Below are 16,919 nucleotides of genomic sequence, written 5' to 3' on the forward strand. Positions count from 1 at the left end.
TCTTGCTTTAGACGTTCTGTTAGCCAAAGAGGGCGGAGTCTGTAAGGCTTTGAAGGTCCAGGAATGTTGCACTTACATTCCAGACAATTCAAAACCTCTTGAGAAAGGCATACAGAATATAACTGAGATACATCAAGAAATTGAAGATCTGACAAGGATAAATGCGTGGGAAAAAGTGGGTCATGGAATGGGTAAAGTTGGAGGTTGGTTTGCCAACCTAGGGAAGAGTTTTGTTTGGTATATTCTTAAGCCTATCCTCATAATAGTGATTTGCCTACTCATATTGTGGGGATTAGTGAGGCTGTATCAATGGTACAGAGCAAACAGGTTGCAAAGATCCATGAGAGAACAGGAACAGAGACTAGCTGCTATGCAAGATAATCAATACAGGAGTCCGAGGGCTCTGGAAACGATAAAGAGAGGGAACCTTGCAATAAGTGCTGTTTTGATAAACCAAAACCAATATATTAATGGTGATGACCCCTAGAGGTCATCAAAGGGGGGAACTGAGAGAGCGCAAATCTGAGAAAACGTATAAGTGCACCTTATTTACAACCTTGCTGCACGAACTCAGATGAAGTACTTAAAGTAAAATCATATTTTCACATGTATCTGAATGTTTGTTTAGTTGATATAGAGAATCATATATAGAGTGTGAGACAAATGTAGAAATGTGTGTAATTATTAAATTGATTAGAAGTGTTAATCGGAATCCATGTTATGTAGCTGCTATTTGAAGTATATGTGATGCTGCAAAACGTAGAAATGTGCAGGCCTCATGGCAGTGTATGAAAATCGACAACGTGTACTTACATATTGACATGACATGGATTTACCATTATTCAGTAATTGATGCCCACATGTTAAGAAACATGTTATAGAAGTGTTTTATATAATCAGAGTGTATTAACAAGAATTGTTTTAGTTTTAGAAATAAGGGTTCATAGAGTACAGGCCGCTTGCTAGATAATTTAGTAGGCCTGGAAAGATAAAGTGGCTTCTTTGATCTGCACGTGTTAGTTAGAATCGAGTCTCGTTAGAGCATAAATTGTCATTCCTTTGTAAAGTTATGGCCGGAGATAGATAACCAAAGAGTGGAATTTGGGGCCCTATTCATGGGTGTCTGTTTGCAGGTGCGAGGGGGTTCCAATCAAGAGGGTGATGAATAGAGCTCTGTCCGGGGAGCCAGGCACAGGCCTGGAGGAGGGTATTGGAATGTTCTGGGGGGTACCGGCGAGCTGGAGAAAGAGCCTGGGAAGCAAGGTCAACGCTAACGAGAGGCCCAGAGGAGAGCCATCATGGAAGAAACCAGAAACTGAAACTACGTGAGGGGCGTCTCAGAGGGGCGTTCCAAATTTCGATTGTGATTTTGTATTAGGGACAGCACCCTGGGGTGGAGGCAGAGCAGATGGCCTGAGGACCCTAAGAGAGCGGATGGGTAGGCAGAGAGGGCATGACTGAAATGCATAGGTTTTCATCTAAGACTAAGAGAAGTGCGTGTACTTCTTTGGAAGTCACCACGGCTGACACCTTTTTAGGGTAAGATTCTGCTGAATAGGGATGTCACCTAGTCTAGTGTAGGGACAGTCTAACCTGATATTTTCTTCATTCTGTAAATGTCTCGCAAGCTTCAGCTTGTGTCCATATTGGCAAATCTATTAATTCTTGAACTAGCGTTGGTGATATTTTTCTGTCGTTTAAGATCTTTCAGAGAATTCATGTTTCTGTTGATGCCAGTATACCTTTTGAACCTGATATTGAGATGTTTATACCTTCAGCTAACTTTGGCTTTACAATAAAACTTTAAAACTGATCCGTGGTAAGTGGTTTTTCAGAGTCGTGCAATTATTGGTTTGATTAACCTAGTGGTAGATTACTTGTTTTACTCAATGACAGGCAACAAAGATTCAGTCGACCTGATCAGGGATTTAGATCTAGAGTGATCAGATAAGAGATCAAAAATCCCGCCTCCCCAGCAACTGCTGAAGTAAACAGTTTGTGCCTGATTTAGAAAAGTGAGTGGGAAACTACACATAATCCTCAGCTTAAATGTGGATTAAACTGGATTCTGGCATCTGAGACCATGCATTAAGAAAAGATCAAGGACAATTTAATTTCTGAAGCACCAGAAGTCAACTGAAGGCAAAATGTTTGTGCTGAGTAGACACAGACAAAGATACACAAATGTAGGTAGACCATATTCACCTTCACCCAGATGCGGCAGACGCTTAGAAAGGTCTCTGGCATGTGCTCCACCTTTGAACCCAATTGTGTCCCAGTAATAAGGAGCAGGGAGTCCACTTTAAATGACAGACATTGCAGTTTAAACTGAAATGATTGGACTATGCTTTACAAAAGATAACCAATCACCATCAGTTGCATAGCACTCAGGACCATATCATTACAAACAGCCTGAGGTAGAAGCTACATTCTGCTTTGGGTCATTGAGAAGCAAACGTTATTTGCTTTTTATCCTGCTTCTCCATCTTGAATGATTTATCAGACTTTATAAACATAACAATTTCTCCACATCTAACCGGTGGCATCTTGAAACATGTTATAGATATACATTTTCAATTTCAAAATATTTTTCGAAAGAAAGCATACATTTGACTACAAAGTCCATCCTGCACAGTGGAGTCAGTCCGTTTGTTTTTGGCAGTAAGCAGCAGAAATGGTCTAAAAAGAATAAAATGTGTCCAGCGTGCAGTTCTTAATTTGAGCCAGTGGTTTCCGGTGCTTAATTGTCAGTGCCGGCTCTAGTGGCATCCCACCACATGGTGGCGCTGTCTGAGATGTGCACCACGGCAGTGTTTATTGAGTCAAATGGCATTGAAAATGAATAATACCAGCCTTTCATGGCATTATTATAGCTTTGTGTGGCCTAAAATAGTCTTGTCACACTTGTAGGAGTGCAATAGTTATGTGTGATTTTGGTACTGTTATTAACAGCGCTGGCAGGGGCAATGCATGGTGCAGCCTGCAGTGGCCTTCCGAGAAGGGCCCTGCCACTTAATGTTTTACAATGTAAGCACTGCCAGTGTGTAGTAGGCTGGCAAATGTATGGCTTGAACCACAGGATAATTTGTCACCAATAACAGAATGTTCCCCTTTATTAATAAACAGAGCAGAAAGTTTATCCTCATGCTTGGCAAGACAGAGGCCAGGAATATAGTACAGATATGTAGTAAACTAATCATGCAAACCAGTTGGGCAGGGATGTTTGTGCACCAGAGTTATCAACATTACAGAAGGGAGTCACAAAAGCATCTGTGGCCCCTTCTGTAATACCAAAGTTCCCTGGGAGCTCACAAAGTGGGCACGCACGCCCCCAAGGCATTTTCTGTAAACCAGCCCCTGGTGTTCAACTGATGCAGAAACGCTGTAGCCTCTTTTCCTGCTGTTCTAGAATGTCTTTTCAGCTCTTCCACTTTGAAGTCTAGCACACCCAAAAGATGAAATGCTGATCTAAATGTTGCATGATTGCATTCAATGCCAGACGGGCAGTATCCCTCCCTTCCAGTTGAGAAATGACATTATATTGGTATCATCTATCTATAGTAAGATGGGATTGGCAGAGATAGTTGACAGGAAAGATGTAAGGACTAGATGAACGGCCCTCAGGTCCAGCACACTTATGCAATATGCTTGCTCCTTGCCTGACCACTACCACCAAACCATGAGGACTTAATTTGTGTTCACCATTTGTCTTACTACCATCTGGTGTACCAATATTACTTTTCTGTTTGGTCAGAGATATAACAGGATAAATGCTTAAATTAACAATAAGTACTTCATGGTAACAAATTATTAACTTCACATGGTTTGTGCCATATATTTGGGTACTTTTCATTTTGTGGTAATGTATCTATAGATTATAATATTTCTGAGTTCTGTCATAAGGCCCATTTAAATTGCGTATTTTTTTTATTGTATTTGTAGGTATGTTTATTCTGTTTTATGACAGCCCTGAAGAAGTTTCATTTGCTTTCTAAGACAAATCGCGTTCACTGGGTTTTCCATCTTGTTGTGAGATGAAATAAACAATTCATTTAGAACCATATTCAGTGCTCGGGCATTTTAGATTTGATTAATTTGATATGTATATGAGGGGTCTCTGCTATTGCACAACTACTCTGTGTTGGGCCTTTTTCATTTTTTTTTTCTGATGCATTTCATTGCTTTTGGGGTTTCCATACAGTTAACCCAGGGATGTAGAGCACCCATTTTTGTGGCACGAGTGAGTGTGATGTTATACCACAGCCGTTCAAAGTAATAGTTGAGCGCTTCGGTATAAAACTGCTCTCACATATTTAATTTTTGTCCTGCAAGATAGTCTGGACTCCTAAATCGATTAGCAGCCTAGACTATGAAGGCGGTTACCAACTTAACTACTGGGTTGGAACTCAAGAATTATGGGACAGAATACAGCCAAAGTAAGTAACCTCCATCTGAGGCGAGTGACACCTTGAGGCGTAGTTGTTGTACTTTGCCTCAAGCATTAAAGAAAGGGTTTCTGGTCATAGCTACAGAAATATCAGGTAGACTGTTGAAGGAGTATCCTGAACATTGTGCATGCACATCAAACTCCAGGCACAAAAAAAGCAGATAGGCCTATTTTTACAATGGGGGCGGGGGCAGTCTGAATTCTTTGGGGGGGCTGCTCGTTCAAACCCTGGGTTAAGGCTGAAATTGATCTATACGTTAGTGCCTCACCTTCAATCATGGAAAGGGGCTCCATTATGTATGACTAGGTTAGGTTTATAAAAACAAAAGTACTGATTCAACTTCTATAGATTGATGAAATGGGAATGCAGGTAGCCACACCATACCTACATTAGCTCACTTGATCTCCCTTACCCCTACCTAGATCCACCAAGGGCTGCTATGCAGAGTCCTCCAACAGGCACCTGCCTGAACTGTGCTGAAGGACAGAGTCCCATTTCAGCTTCACTGTTGCACCACATTATTCTACCCAGTCTGTGCTCTCTGTTCATTCTCAGCAATTCCACTTTGTGCCCTGCTGAAGACCGAGACCAGCTCAATACATTAAAACAGGTTTAATTTTCAACCATTTTTTTCTGGCCAAATTACCACTGTGCCGAAATGTGCAGTTCACTACCAGATGCCTTGAAACCCTTAAACTTGCACAGGTATTGTAATTTATCTAGCATTGAAGATGTAATATTGACAAGACGTTTCTAGCTTTCAGACATCTGTCTGGATGCTGCACTTACCACTGATTGTAGGCATCAATTGTGGATTGGTAAATGCGGATACAGGTGAGTCAATGTAATAGTGCTGGGCGAGGATGAGTACTTCTATCGCTTTTGTGAAGTGCTTGTTGAAGTACTAGTCATACTTTGGAATGGAGTCATTTGGAATGTGTGAACGTTTTTGATGACCGCAGAAAGATATTTAAAGTTAAAATTTCACTTGAGGGCTATTTCCAAACATATGTGTGAAGAACATGCCTTTTGTGGCCAGGGCCTCCTGAAACGGAGGTAGAAACAAATCCATTGCGCCTTCTTCAAACTCATGGTACATTAGTACTACTAGGATCATCGCTGGTCTCACCTCCTAGCATGAAAATTATTAAATTGAGGGCTTATCGCATGCGTTGCCCTATATACTGCTAGACCACCGGGAACCCGACTTAAGTTTCCGTACTGTGTTAGTTTTTCTACTCAACTAAAAGAAGTCAAGCAGGCAAAGGGATTGAGAGCCGGACGTTTGAATGAATGGGAACTGGAAGGGAGGAAACATGGGTCAAGCATCCAGAACTAATGGAACATGATTCACTACACCCTTCCATATGTAATATTGTGGTTTTCTCTATGAGGACATTGAACAACAGAGAGGATGTGGCCTTACGGCTAGAGCAGTCGTCATCGAAGCTGGCGAACCGGGTTTGAGTCTCGGCAGGGACGTTCCACATCCTGTGATTCTGGGCAAATAACTTAATCTCCCCGTGCCTAACAAAAATTAATGTGTCCTTCTAACGCAGCTGGTGCTCATTTAAAGTGCTCTGATACCTTTGGGTCAAGGTCGCCCTATTGAATACCCCCTCCCCCAAAAAAGAGTATGGTGACTGAAATTTAAATTAAAAGGAAAAAAATTAAACTTAGCCCAAGTGGGAAAGAAGTATTGTCACAATGTGAAACAACTGATTAAAATAATAATAAAACAATAATAATAATAAAACCATGATAATACGAAGAAGAATACAACTCTGCCCAATGTATGTGGGTGTTCAAGGGCATCAACGAAGACAACCTTGTACAAGCGCATTACATTTTCATTTTGATCCTTTACTCCAATAGTGCAAGTGAAGCGCATGCAAGGATGAAATCTACCCATTCTGTAGCAGTTTTACAGTCCTTTATTTTTACTGTAAGTGGGACATATAAGATTACGGTCATTTGCAATTTGACTCACCAGAACTTGGTTTCTTAGTGGCAACTGGCTTCTTTGGCGTAGGTGCTAAATGTAAAACGGAGGACACATCATGAGTACTGATTTGCTTACGTATTTAAAAAAAAAAAGAAAAGACATTCACAGGCAAATCAGAAATTCTCCAATGACAAATGCAGGGACTAAGTCTGTAACAATAGCTCCCTCAGGTTTGTATTACTCTAGAACAAATTCACTTTATTAAGTATATTAGATAAATAAATCCAATTTGTTGTCATTAAGGAGATGATGGGCAGGGCGCTGAAACTTTTCAGACACTCATCCCCAGCCACAGATCTGGGTTGAATCCATCATCGTGCTTTAGCTAAAGTCCGGTGAAGACCTGGCTTGGCAGTTTGGGCTGGACTGTTCCCATGAAGAACAGGGTCAAGACAGAAGTATATATGGCTGGGTTTGAACTGAGGTGGTGAAGTGAGCTAAAGAACGATGATGTATTAAACCCAGATCTGTGACTGGGGGTGAGTGTCTGAAAAGTTCCAGCGCTCCGTCCATCATTTCCTTGTGTTTGCTTTATTCGCCCTAAGTTGGCAGTGTATGCCCAGATGTGGGTCCGTTGCTCACTTTGCCACTGGATTCAAGCTAGCCTGGTTGATGAGCGGTGTTACCCCGAAACCAGTCCCAGGATGCTTGTTTCCGGTCCAGGGAATACCTGCCTTGGCAGTTCGGGCTAGACTGTTCCCATGAGGGTCATACTGATTTGCATATGGTTGGATCTGTACTGGGGTGGCAAAGTGAGCTGAAGAACGATGATGGATTCAACCCAGATCTGTGACTGGTGGTGAATATCTGAAGTTTCATCGCTCTGTCCATCATCTCCTTGTATTTGCTTAGAATACAGTAGGTCTGGGGTGGCTGTGTTGCAGTTCAGGAGTCATGGGCTAGCATACAGTGCTGAGAAGATCTTCATATGATGGATTCCCATTCAAACCCACAGACATATAACTGAGTAACTACCAGTGGTTACAACTGACACAAGCATTTCCACAATTTGTATCCATCACCTTTCTGCTGCCTAACTGGTCCAAGATAAAGTACCTATTGGTAGGGCTAGGCACAAGTCAAATGCTGTAATTTTCTAAATAGGGGACGTGATTGAAGGAAAAACCAAACTGGGGAGTGTGCAGAGTACCTACAGTCTTTACCAGAAAAGAAATAAAGGTTTTGCTCTCCCCAGAGATAAGAGGTTGTGCTCTGCAAGCACACGAGGATCTGAGATACTGCTCTTTTCCTCCACCATATTTTTCTGAAGGATTTGGCCAGGAGTTGACTGATTCTACCCTCAGTCAACTCATGCCCAAATCCTTCAGAAAAATATAGTGAAGGAAAAAAGCAGTATCTCAGATCCTCGGGTACTTGTAGAGCCCAAACTCTTACCTTTGGGGAGTGCAAAACACTCACTTCTTTTAGTGCTAACTCACAGAGGCAATAAAGCCTCACTGGAAACAAATCCGTAATGTCCCCAGACTAGAGGTAAAATGCTAAGAACTCCAAATAATGTTTTTTTTAAGTGGTACTGCCATTTAACAGTATTTTCCAATTATCGTTGTATGTATCATATCAAAAAGTGTTAACTGTTTTATCTGTGTTATTTTATATGTACTTTTATGGCTGTTCTTGATAGCCATATAAAGTTTTACGAAACAGTATCCCTGCACAGTGAGGATCCATGAAAAAAAATTCACATATGAATAGATCTCAAGGGAGAGAGTCAAGGTGACGGGAGCATTCCCCGCTCAGAGTAATACAATATCTCTTCTTGTGTTCATGTTTATTCCACCTCCTTCCCCAAGTTGTTTAGAGGGCCTGGGGCCACTGAACTGCTCAGAAACAGAGAACCGAAATTTGGGATCAATCTAGAGACGAAGCAGGGACTTCATGTGCCAGAGCAGGCTGGGAAGTAGGCACAATTGATAGCTCTGTAGGCTTTACCTGCCATCACTTTCTATGGGTAAGAATACTTTCAGCAAATACCCAAACACATACAGTCCCCAGAGCAACAAAATAAATGGGATAAAAAGGTTTTTTCTACAGAGGATTATTCAAACAGAGTACAACACTTGCTTACCTGGCGTGGGATCATCATCATCGAGTGCAAATGACAAGTCGAAATCATCTTGACCTGTAACAACAAAAATACTTCAATGCAAATATCCAAACAAGAAAGCCTTATTAATCAACTGACTTTCCAACTGAGTGGAACAAACTAAATAATTTAGGCACAGCTGGGTAACAATTTTGTTCGAACCTCATATATACACTTCTGTAAGACTTCCCTTGGCATAAGCACACTTTCAACAAGTCAGAAGCTCAATGAATGCAAAGAAGAGGTAGACAGGTTATCTTTTTTAGAATCCTAATTAAGTATTAAGGTTACTTAGAAATGTTCCTCCCCATTAGAATACCTTTTGTGAAGATTTTCTACAAACATGCACCTTAGAAGACTGAGCCAAGAAACCTCCTCCTGCCCATATGGTGCTCTGGTAAGAAGGGTCACTTTGTGTCATCGAAACGAATTCCCGGAAGCTCTCTCCTATTCCAAACCTGTGGACCAGAGAGAAATGCTCATGCCTCAGGGTGAAGCATTGAGCGTTCAGGGATTGCAAATTCCATGTGGGGTGCCCAACTTTGGGCCATATTGCAAGTCGCAGGGCACTAGCAGGGCACAAACTGCATACAAAATGAACATTGCTGTGCAGTAAAGTATGTGCATGCAATTATTAAACAATCCCACCGAATGAGGAGGAATAACTGTTCAGACTAGGGTTAAACAGGATTTTGTACAGTTTTCATGTATGAGAGGAGGGGGGAATAACACATGTACCACCTGCTCTGAGCAGGTGGCAAATAGGAGGTGGGGAGCAAGTGCTGGGAGGGGTTGGGGATGAGGGGTGTGGAGCCGGCCATGTTTTGCAGGAAGGGAAAAAATGTGCCCTGGCAGGAAAAAGCACTACATGCCTTTGCAGTACATGCCCTTGCAAGTACTATTATACACTTGGTGAAAAAATGATCGGGCAGGCACAGGGACAGAGGCTTGACAGATATTTCAGCCAAAGCACCATGTGATTTAACCATCCACCAACATTGGGTCAGATGTCCTTCACACCCATGAAAACCGAGTGCAGGATCAACAGACCAGTCGTGATCAGGCAGAACTATATCCCACCCAAAGATACAGCTCCACCGACTACTTATAAGGACCACAGCATACACAGAAATGCCACCATTGTTGCTTTACCTCTGATGGAACATGTATCGACAGTCAGAATAAGGGACAGGCTCTGTAATGGAAAGCAGTTAAGTTAAGCAGTTAAGTTTTAGGCAGTTTGCTGCCATCCACCCACCTAGTTCTGTCAGTCCTCTCTGGAATCTTTTAGCTACCTCCTCTCCATCACCCCTTATGGCCAGCACCAATTGCGTGTCGTCCGCGTAGGAGGTTAGGCTTATCCCATGTGCCTTGATGACATTGGCCAGGTCCGACACATAGATATTAAAAAGTGTCGGACTCAGGGATGAGCCTTGCGGTACCCCGCACGGTTGTGACAATTTGGCAGATTGGTAGGGGCCCAGAGTGACAGCCTGCGTTCTCTCCGAGAGGAAGGAGGCAAGGAGAGCTCTTGCAGTGGACGATACACCTATTTTTCTGACACGGTCGACCAGAATACCGTGGTCGACCGTGTCGAAAGCTGCTGAGAGGTCCAGCAGTACCAACACCGCTGTACCGCCTTGGTCTCTTATTATTCTTATGTCTTCGGCTGCTTTAATAAGGGCAGTTTCAGTCCCATGGTATTTCCTAAATCCATACTGAGTATCGTCTAACTTATTGTGGGTTTCTATATACTCAGTTAGTTGTAGGTTCATGGCCTTTTCCACCACTTTGGCCATGAACGGGAGGCTGGCGATGGGTCGGTAGTTTTTTAGTTCTGACTTATCAGCTCCTGGTTTTTTCAACAGTGGTTTGAGCAGTGTGGTTTTTAGATTAAGGGGATATGTCCCTGAAAGCAGGATGGAATTACAGACTTGAGTCAAGACTGGTATGATCGAATCCATCACCGGTAAAAGTGCCGATAATGGGCAAGGATCCAACTTGGATCCAGCTTTGATTGTCGACACAATTTTTTGTACTTGATCTTCTGTCAGTGGTTGAAAGTCTGTGAAGGATGAAGTCCCTGTTGGTGCTAAGTCTTCCTGACTGATGTTGGGATCATTTGAGTGCGTGATTTTTGCCAGAAAGGGTTGATAAATATCATCCACCTTCTTAAAAAAAGAAGTCGGCCATGGCGTCACACATCTCTTGGGTTTGAGGTGGGGTCAGGTCTGGAGTATTGCCCGAGAGCACTTTAGTTATTTCATATAATTTTTTGCTTGAGTTATTTGCCTGCTCAATTTGCATCATATAGTACTCTTTTTTTGCCTTTATAATCATGGCTTTGTATATTGCCAAAGCCTCCTTGTATTTAGTTTTACTTGTAGGATCATAAGACTTTCTCCATTGTCTTTCCCAGTATCTGTTCTGTAATTTTTGTTTTTTTAGTTCATCCGAGTACCATGGTGCGGTGGGGGTGGATCTGTTCTTGGATAATTTCTTAGTGGGGGCTAATGAGTTCATGGCATGTCCCAACCAGTCGTGAAGTTGTTGTATGGCCAGGTTGGGATTAGCCGAGATTAGTGGGCAAGAATCATCCTGATGTTTTTTAGATCCCGCTGATTGACATTGTGCCAGGCTTTGAAGGTTACAGGCTGAAGAGGGGAAGTGTCTGTGATAGATTTTTTATCCATAGCCAAGGTGCAAAAAACTGCATAGTGATCTGTCCATGGCAGTGGACGGATATCACATACTTGGAGCCCCTGGGCACTGGTAAAAATGGCGTCTAAAATGTGTCCCGCTTGGTGAGTAGATGAGGTAACCAATTGATGTAACCCCAGGACTTCCATATCCGTAATGAGAGCTTGAGTTTCTTGTTAATATCGTCTAGGTGAAAATTCAGATCACCTAATATTGTGATCGAATCTTCTAGTGCTAGAGATTTCAAGTGTGTGCTAATACTTGTTAGAAAGCCAGTTTTGGCTCCTGGGGGCCTATATATAAGAAGCCCTTTAAAGTTAACTTGTTGGCTAAGTTTAATAGAAAACATCATGGCCTCACACGAGGTATCCTGTATTTGAGTCACTATTACCTCCATTTTTTCTCTAGCTATAATGGCGATCCCTCCGCCTCTCTGTCTAAGTTTCTCATTCTGTCTTGATCTATCTTGTCTGTATGCTTTGTAGCCTATGGGTGTGGCAGAGACCATGTCCGGGCCAGATGAGTCATCTGTCCATGTCTCAGTGATGAAAAGTACATCTAACTTAGTATCTGTTATCATGTCAGCAATTTCTTGGCTATGTTTGCAAAGAGACCGTGCATTAATGAGGGCTAAGGTTGCTTTGTCGGAAGTAGATGTTCGTTTTAAGGGGTTCTTCACACCTTGCGGCAGAGTTGTATAGCGGCAGTGAAGGCAGCACAATTGGCTTTCTGTCTGCGTATTATAAAGATCAAATGTGGCGCAGGCGTGGTTCCTAGGTATTCTGAAACTAAGGAGAGCATCCCTAGGGTAGACCGAGCTTGCGCCTGTAAAAGTCGGACCAGGGGTCGTGGCCCTCGGCCCGGTCCCGGCGCGGACGGGCGCAGACGGGCTTGCCTTAGGCGCGCCTTCGGCACGCCATTGGCGCGCCCGCTGCGCCCGCCCGGTGCGCGGGCGGGATGGTGCCTTATCTTTATTCATTATTGGGCGGAGGAGGGCGGGAGGGTTCTATGGACTGCAGCGCTGACCTTCCCTCACCAAGATGGCGCCTCGGGAGGGTCAGGTGAGGTCAGGGCGCCTTCCAGCAGCGCGCTCTGCCTGCCAGCTAAACGGCGACCTCTGGTGAAGTAAACTCACCTTCGAGGTAGTGGTAGGTTAAAATAGCGCAATTAAAATAATATACAGTTTTTAAAACAGATCGTCCTGTAAAATAGCGAGGAGGTGTGATATTATGGGCTAGAAAGGTATAGAGAAGATTCCCCCGGCTTCCGCCTCAGGGGAGAGCAAAATGCAAATTACCTAGCCAACCCTGTCCCTGCCTTAAGTATCCTGGGAGGGCGGGAGGGTTCTATGGACTGCAGCGCTGACCTTCCCTCACCAAGATGGCGCCTCTGGAGGGTCAGGTGAGGTCAGGGCGCCTTCCAGCAGCGCGCTCTGCCTGCCAGCTAAACGGCGACCTCTGGTGAAGTAAACTCACCTTCGAGGTAGTGGTAGGTTAAAATAGCGCAATTAAAATAATATACAGTTTTTAAAACAGATCGTCCTGTAAAATAGCGAGGAGGTGTGATATTATGGGCTAGAAAGGTATAGAGAAGATTCCCCCGGCTTCCGCCTCAGGGGAGAGCAAAATGCAAATTACCTAGCCAACCCTGTCCCTGCCTTAAGTATCCTGGGAGGGCGGGAGGGTTCTATGGACTGCAGCGCTGACCTTCCCTCACCAAGATGGCGCCTCTGGAGGGTCAGGTGAGGTCAGGGCGCCTTCCAGCAGCGCGCTCTGCCTGCCAGCTAAACGGCGACCTCTGGTGAAGTAATCTCACCTTCGAGGTAGTGGTAGGTTAAAATAGCGCAATTAAAATAATATACAGTTTTTAAAACAATTAGTCCTGTAAAATAGCGAGGAGGTGTGATATTATGGGCTAGAAAGGTATAGAGAAGATTCCCCCGGCTTCCGCCTCAGGGGAGAGCAAAATGCAAATTACCTAGCCAACTCGGAAAAAACCGAAGTTATGATTTTCGGACAACTCTCACCAGAATGGCCTGCCTCATGGTGGCCCCAAACTTTTGGTGCCCCCCCAATCCAGTGACTAAAGTAAGGAACTTGGGAATAATTTTCGACAACCATCTGAACTTCATGGACCATGCTAGTAAAGTGGCCTCTGTAGCCCACCATAAACTACGCATGATCCGAAAGATAAGTCCTTATCTTCCTACAACTGCCATTAAAACTCTGGTAAGCTCACTAGTCCTGACATCCCTAGACTATTGCAATGGGCTTTTTATCAACGCCCAAGTAAGAGTCATAAAAAAACTGCAGACCATACAGAACGCAGCAGCACGTCTTATTCTGGGAATTCCGAAGTTTGCTCCTCTCTCCAATGCCATCTCCAAGCTACACTGGTTGACGATTCAGAACAGAGCCAGATTTAAATCCCAGTGCATTGTGTACAAAGTCCTAAATAAACAGGGCCCACAGTTCCTCAAAGACCATCTACGACCGTATCAACCCACACGCCAACTGCGCTCTACCAACAGTAACCAACTCATGGTACCACGCACTAAAACTGTGATGTGGGGAGACCGACGGTTTGTAGTGGCAGCTTCCAAACTTTGGAACACATTACCCCAGGACATTAAGGCATGTCCCACACTACTCCAATTCCGCAAAAAACTAAACACTTGGCTGTTTAACAAATAATTTAAATAATTCCAGGTATAGAATAGAGTCTGAGCAAGGTAGTTTTTAATCCAGCCGGCAAATTAATCAGCGCCAAGACACCCCTGGGTATAAGTTGCGCTTTAAAAATGCCAATAAATAAATAAATAAATAAATAAACAATTGGATACATAAGTAGTAATTTATCAGGCAATGGTAGTTTTTGAGGCAGCTCTACTGATCGAATTTACCATATTGCAAGAAAAATTGAGCAGGTGAACTCAGGTTCCTGAATCTGGTCACAAGGATATGAGCATGCCAAGACTGATAGTGTGTTAATGCCTCTTCAGGAAAGTAAACATACTGGAAAATAAATCTCAATTTAGTGAAACTCTTTCAAACCATTAAGGGAAAAAGTTGTATGTTCAAAATAATAACTGGAAAGCTTTTAAAATATGTGTGATTCATGGATGCACAACACCAGCACAGATCGATTCTGTGCTTAGCCAATGTAAAGATACACAGCAATGCTTTTTTCAATGACGGAAGCTTCTTGAAGTAACAAGCATTGGCATAGCCAATAGGTCTCGCTTTTGGGACCTTATAAGTCCTTAGTTATGCAGCACAATATCAGGGCTCGACAAATCTGAAAAATTGTACTAGTCCTGCAGGTCTAGTAACTTGGAAAATCCCCTCGACCCAACTGCAACCTACTTGACCTCTGTCTTTGAAAACAGAGCAAAAGTGACAAGTTAACAAGATTTAAAGGCATCTTTATTGCATAGTTCCTTTGTGAGCAATAAAAATGCCTTTAAATCTTGTTATCTTGTCACTTTTGCTCCGTTTTCAAAGGCAGAGGACAAAAGTTAGTTTGTTTCCTACTCGCCAGAAAGGGCGAGTAGGAGCTAAAAATAGCTCGTCCTCATCCATTCTCCCTCGCAAATGCGAGCGGGCGAGTGAATTTGTCGAGCCCTGAATATCCTTGTGCAACAAAAACTGTTGCATGGCTAATCATGTATAAGGTCCCAAAGGTGAGACCTATTGGCTATGCCAATGCTTGTTTCCATTTTGTACCCTTCCTCCTACTCCCAGAGAAGCAAATAGTTGGCTATTAAGGGGCTAGGGGTGGGGTGAAAGGTCAAATCTATGAAGTCATCAAGGTCACAGGGTGTGCAATGCCAGCCCCTTCTCTGGGCTGTTTCTTGGTGAATAGACGTTCATAGGTTTGCACATGATCTGTCCTATACTACATAAGCAATTCCCTCGTTTGCAAAAGTTCCCTTTTTGCCACACTTTGTAAGGTCCAAGGCCCAAAGTGTGCCACGCCCGGAGGCGCAGCACCCCCTTTCTGAGGTACTTTTAGGTAGGAGTCGCCTCTTGTTTCCCATCTGCAGGAACACTTGTGTCCGGTTCAGTTTTGGCTCCCCTGGGGAGGAGCCCACTCCATTGAAATCCAATCAAACTGTGAAGCAAAGACGTACAAGTAAATAATGAAGTAATTCAAAACTCTGCAGAAGATTCCAGGCACGTCAGAACGAATAAATCTCCGCAATGGATTGCTCATATTTTATTTAAAATATATTCCTGTCCACTGAAGAAAAAAAGAGCGGAGGGAGATGATGTATTGAATGCACTGGAAAAATGCTAATGTGCAATGGTGACTGTCAGGGGGGACATTCATCATAAGGGATGAAGTTGTTGGGGAATCCATATCTAATTACCAGTAATGAATGAGGTGGCTGATGTTACGGCAGGCTGTGAGTTTGTTATGGAAATAAGGCAATCCCATTAGGGAGGATACTTAAACAAACTACATGTGGAGCCGGAAGCACAGGTGTCAAGGCACGAGGTGGGCAGCAGGGGACCGTGCGGGTCACACTCTGTGGAGACCCAGGACATGGCATCTTCTAGAGTAGATGCCGAACACCGCCGGCTCCTCTGCCTTTCTTATCTAGCTATGGAGATATTCTTTTTGCGTGTGTCTCGCTCTTACTTTCGCAGTAAGACATGCTGCATTTGCAGAAGAGACTCTCTTTTTGCATCAGTCTGACATTTCAGAGAAAAGGATAGGCTACCTTTTGACATTAAGGTGAATGGAAAGTGAGCACTTTTTGGAGAGAGATACAAGTTTGAAAAGCGCCTCCTGTGAAGTCTGTGGGTGCATTTTGTTATGGGATGAATAAAAGAGAGAACAAGTGCGCGCCTCGCGCTGAAAGTAAAAACAAAAAGCGTGCATGCTGCAGCTTGAGTAAGAGGCGGAGGGTTGCACCCGCAAGTGGTGCGCGCACGCTGGGGATAGCAGTCCGCCCTTTTGGAAAGCACATACTCGTGCTTGTGGTGCGCCACTGCGCACTCCCGCAAGGCGTATGACGCCACAAGCACGAGTATGTGCTTTCAAAAAGAGCTGCACGATGGCTAAAGGTCTCCTATCAGCGCATGCGCGGTGCGTAGGGGAGACCTAAAAATGATTTGCAGATCATGTGTGATAAAACATTGCTGAGGTTTCATCTAGCAGTAGACTACCTATGCAGCGAACAAAGCCATATTCTACTTATATTACTGTTGGATGGTTTTGCTGGAGGCGGTAAAAGGTTCTCTGTACCCATTTCTCTAGGCTTTACTGTGTTCCTAGTCTGTCTTGGGTGCCTGAATATTCATAGGTACTGATAGTTACTATAGATAGCTCTTTAAAGAGTTTGCATGTCTGACTCTAACTGGGGCCAACCATGCAATTTGACAGAGCGTAATACCAAAATACCAATCACTTTTGATGTATATACACAAGGTGGGAAATCCCTGACAGCTGCTAGGAATTCAGAGGTATCAGAGGCTTAGGTGGCTATGGGGTTGTTCCTCAAATATTAAGCGATCAAATAGAGCGATTATAAAGAGGGTTGGTAATAGTCTCAGTACTTGTAAAGTAGGCTAGCCTCAATTGAATGTAGATGGCCTCTCTCCGGATAGAGTGATGAATTATAAAGGCAATCATGCTGTGGAAGGGAGAAGGGGAG

General features: G+C 43.5%; 1 protein-coding gene across 4 annotated transcripts in view; it reads right to left on the bottom strand.

The window, feature by feature from the left end:
* Positions 1-16,919, bottom strand: part of LOC147672953 (CD99 antigen-like) — a 271,236-nt gene that overhangs the window by 187,750 nt on the left and 66,567 nt on the right. For all 4 annotated transcript variants that reach the window (XM_086947860.1, XM_086947862.1, XM_086947863.1 and 1 more), the window contains exons 2-3: positions 8,540-8,593; positions 6,439-6,483 (exon numbers count right to left, since the gene is read on the bottom strand). In XM_086947860.1, the coding sequence (XP_086803986.1) occupies positions 6,439-6,483; positions 8,540-8,593 (99 nt within the window). The remainder of the gene's footprint in view (positions 1-6,438; positions 6,484-8,539; positions 8,594-16,919) is intronic.

Source organism: Lissotriton vulgaris, assembly GCF_964263255.1.
Source record: "Lissotriton vulgaris chromosome 8 unlocalized genomic scaffold, aLisVul1.2 SUPER_8_unloc_1, whole genome shotgun sequence".
In the NCBI taxonomy this organism is placed as follows: domain Eukaryota; kingdom Metazoa; phylum Chordata; class Amphibia; order Caudata; family Salamandridae; genus Lissotriton; species Lissotriton vulgaris.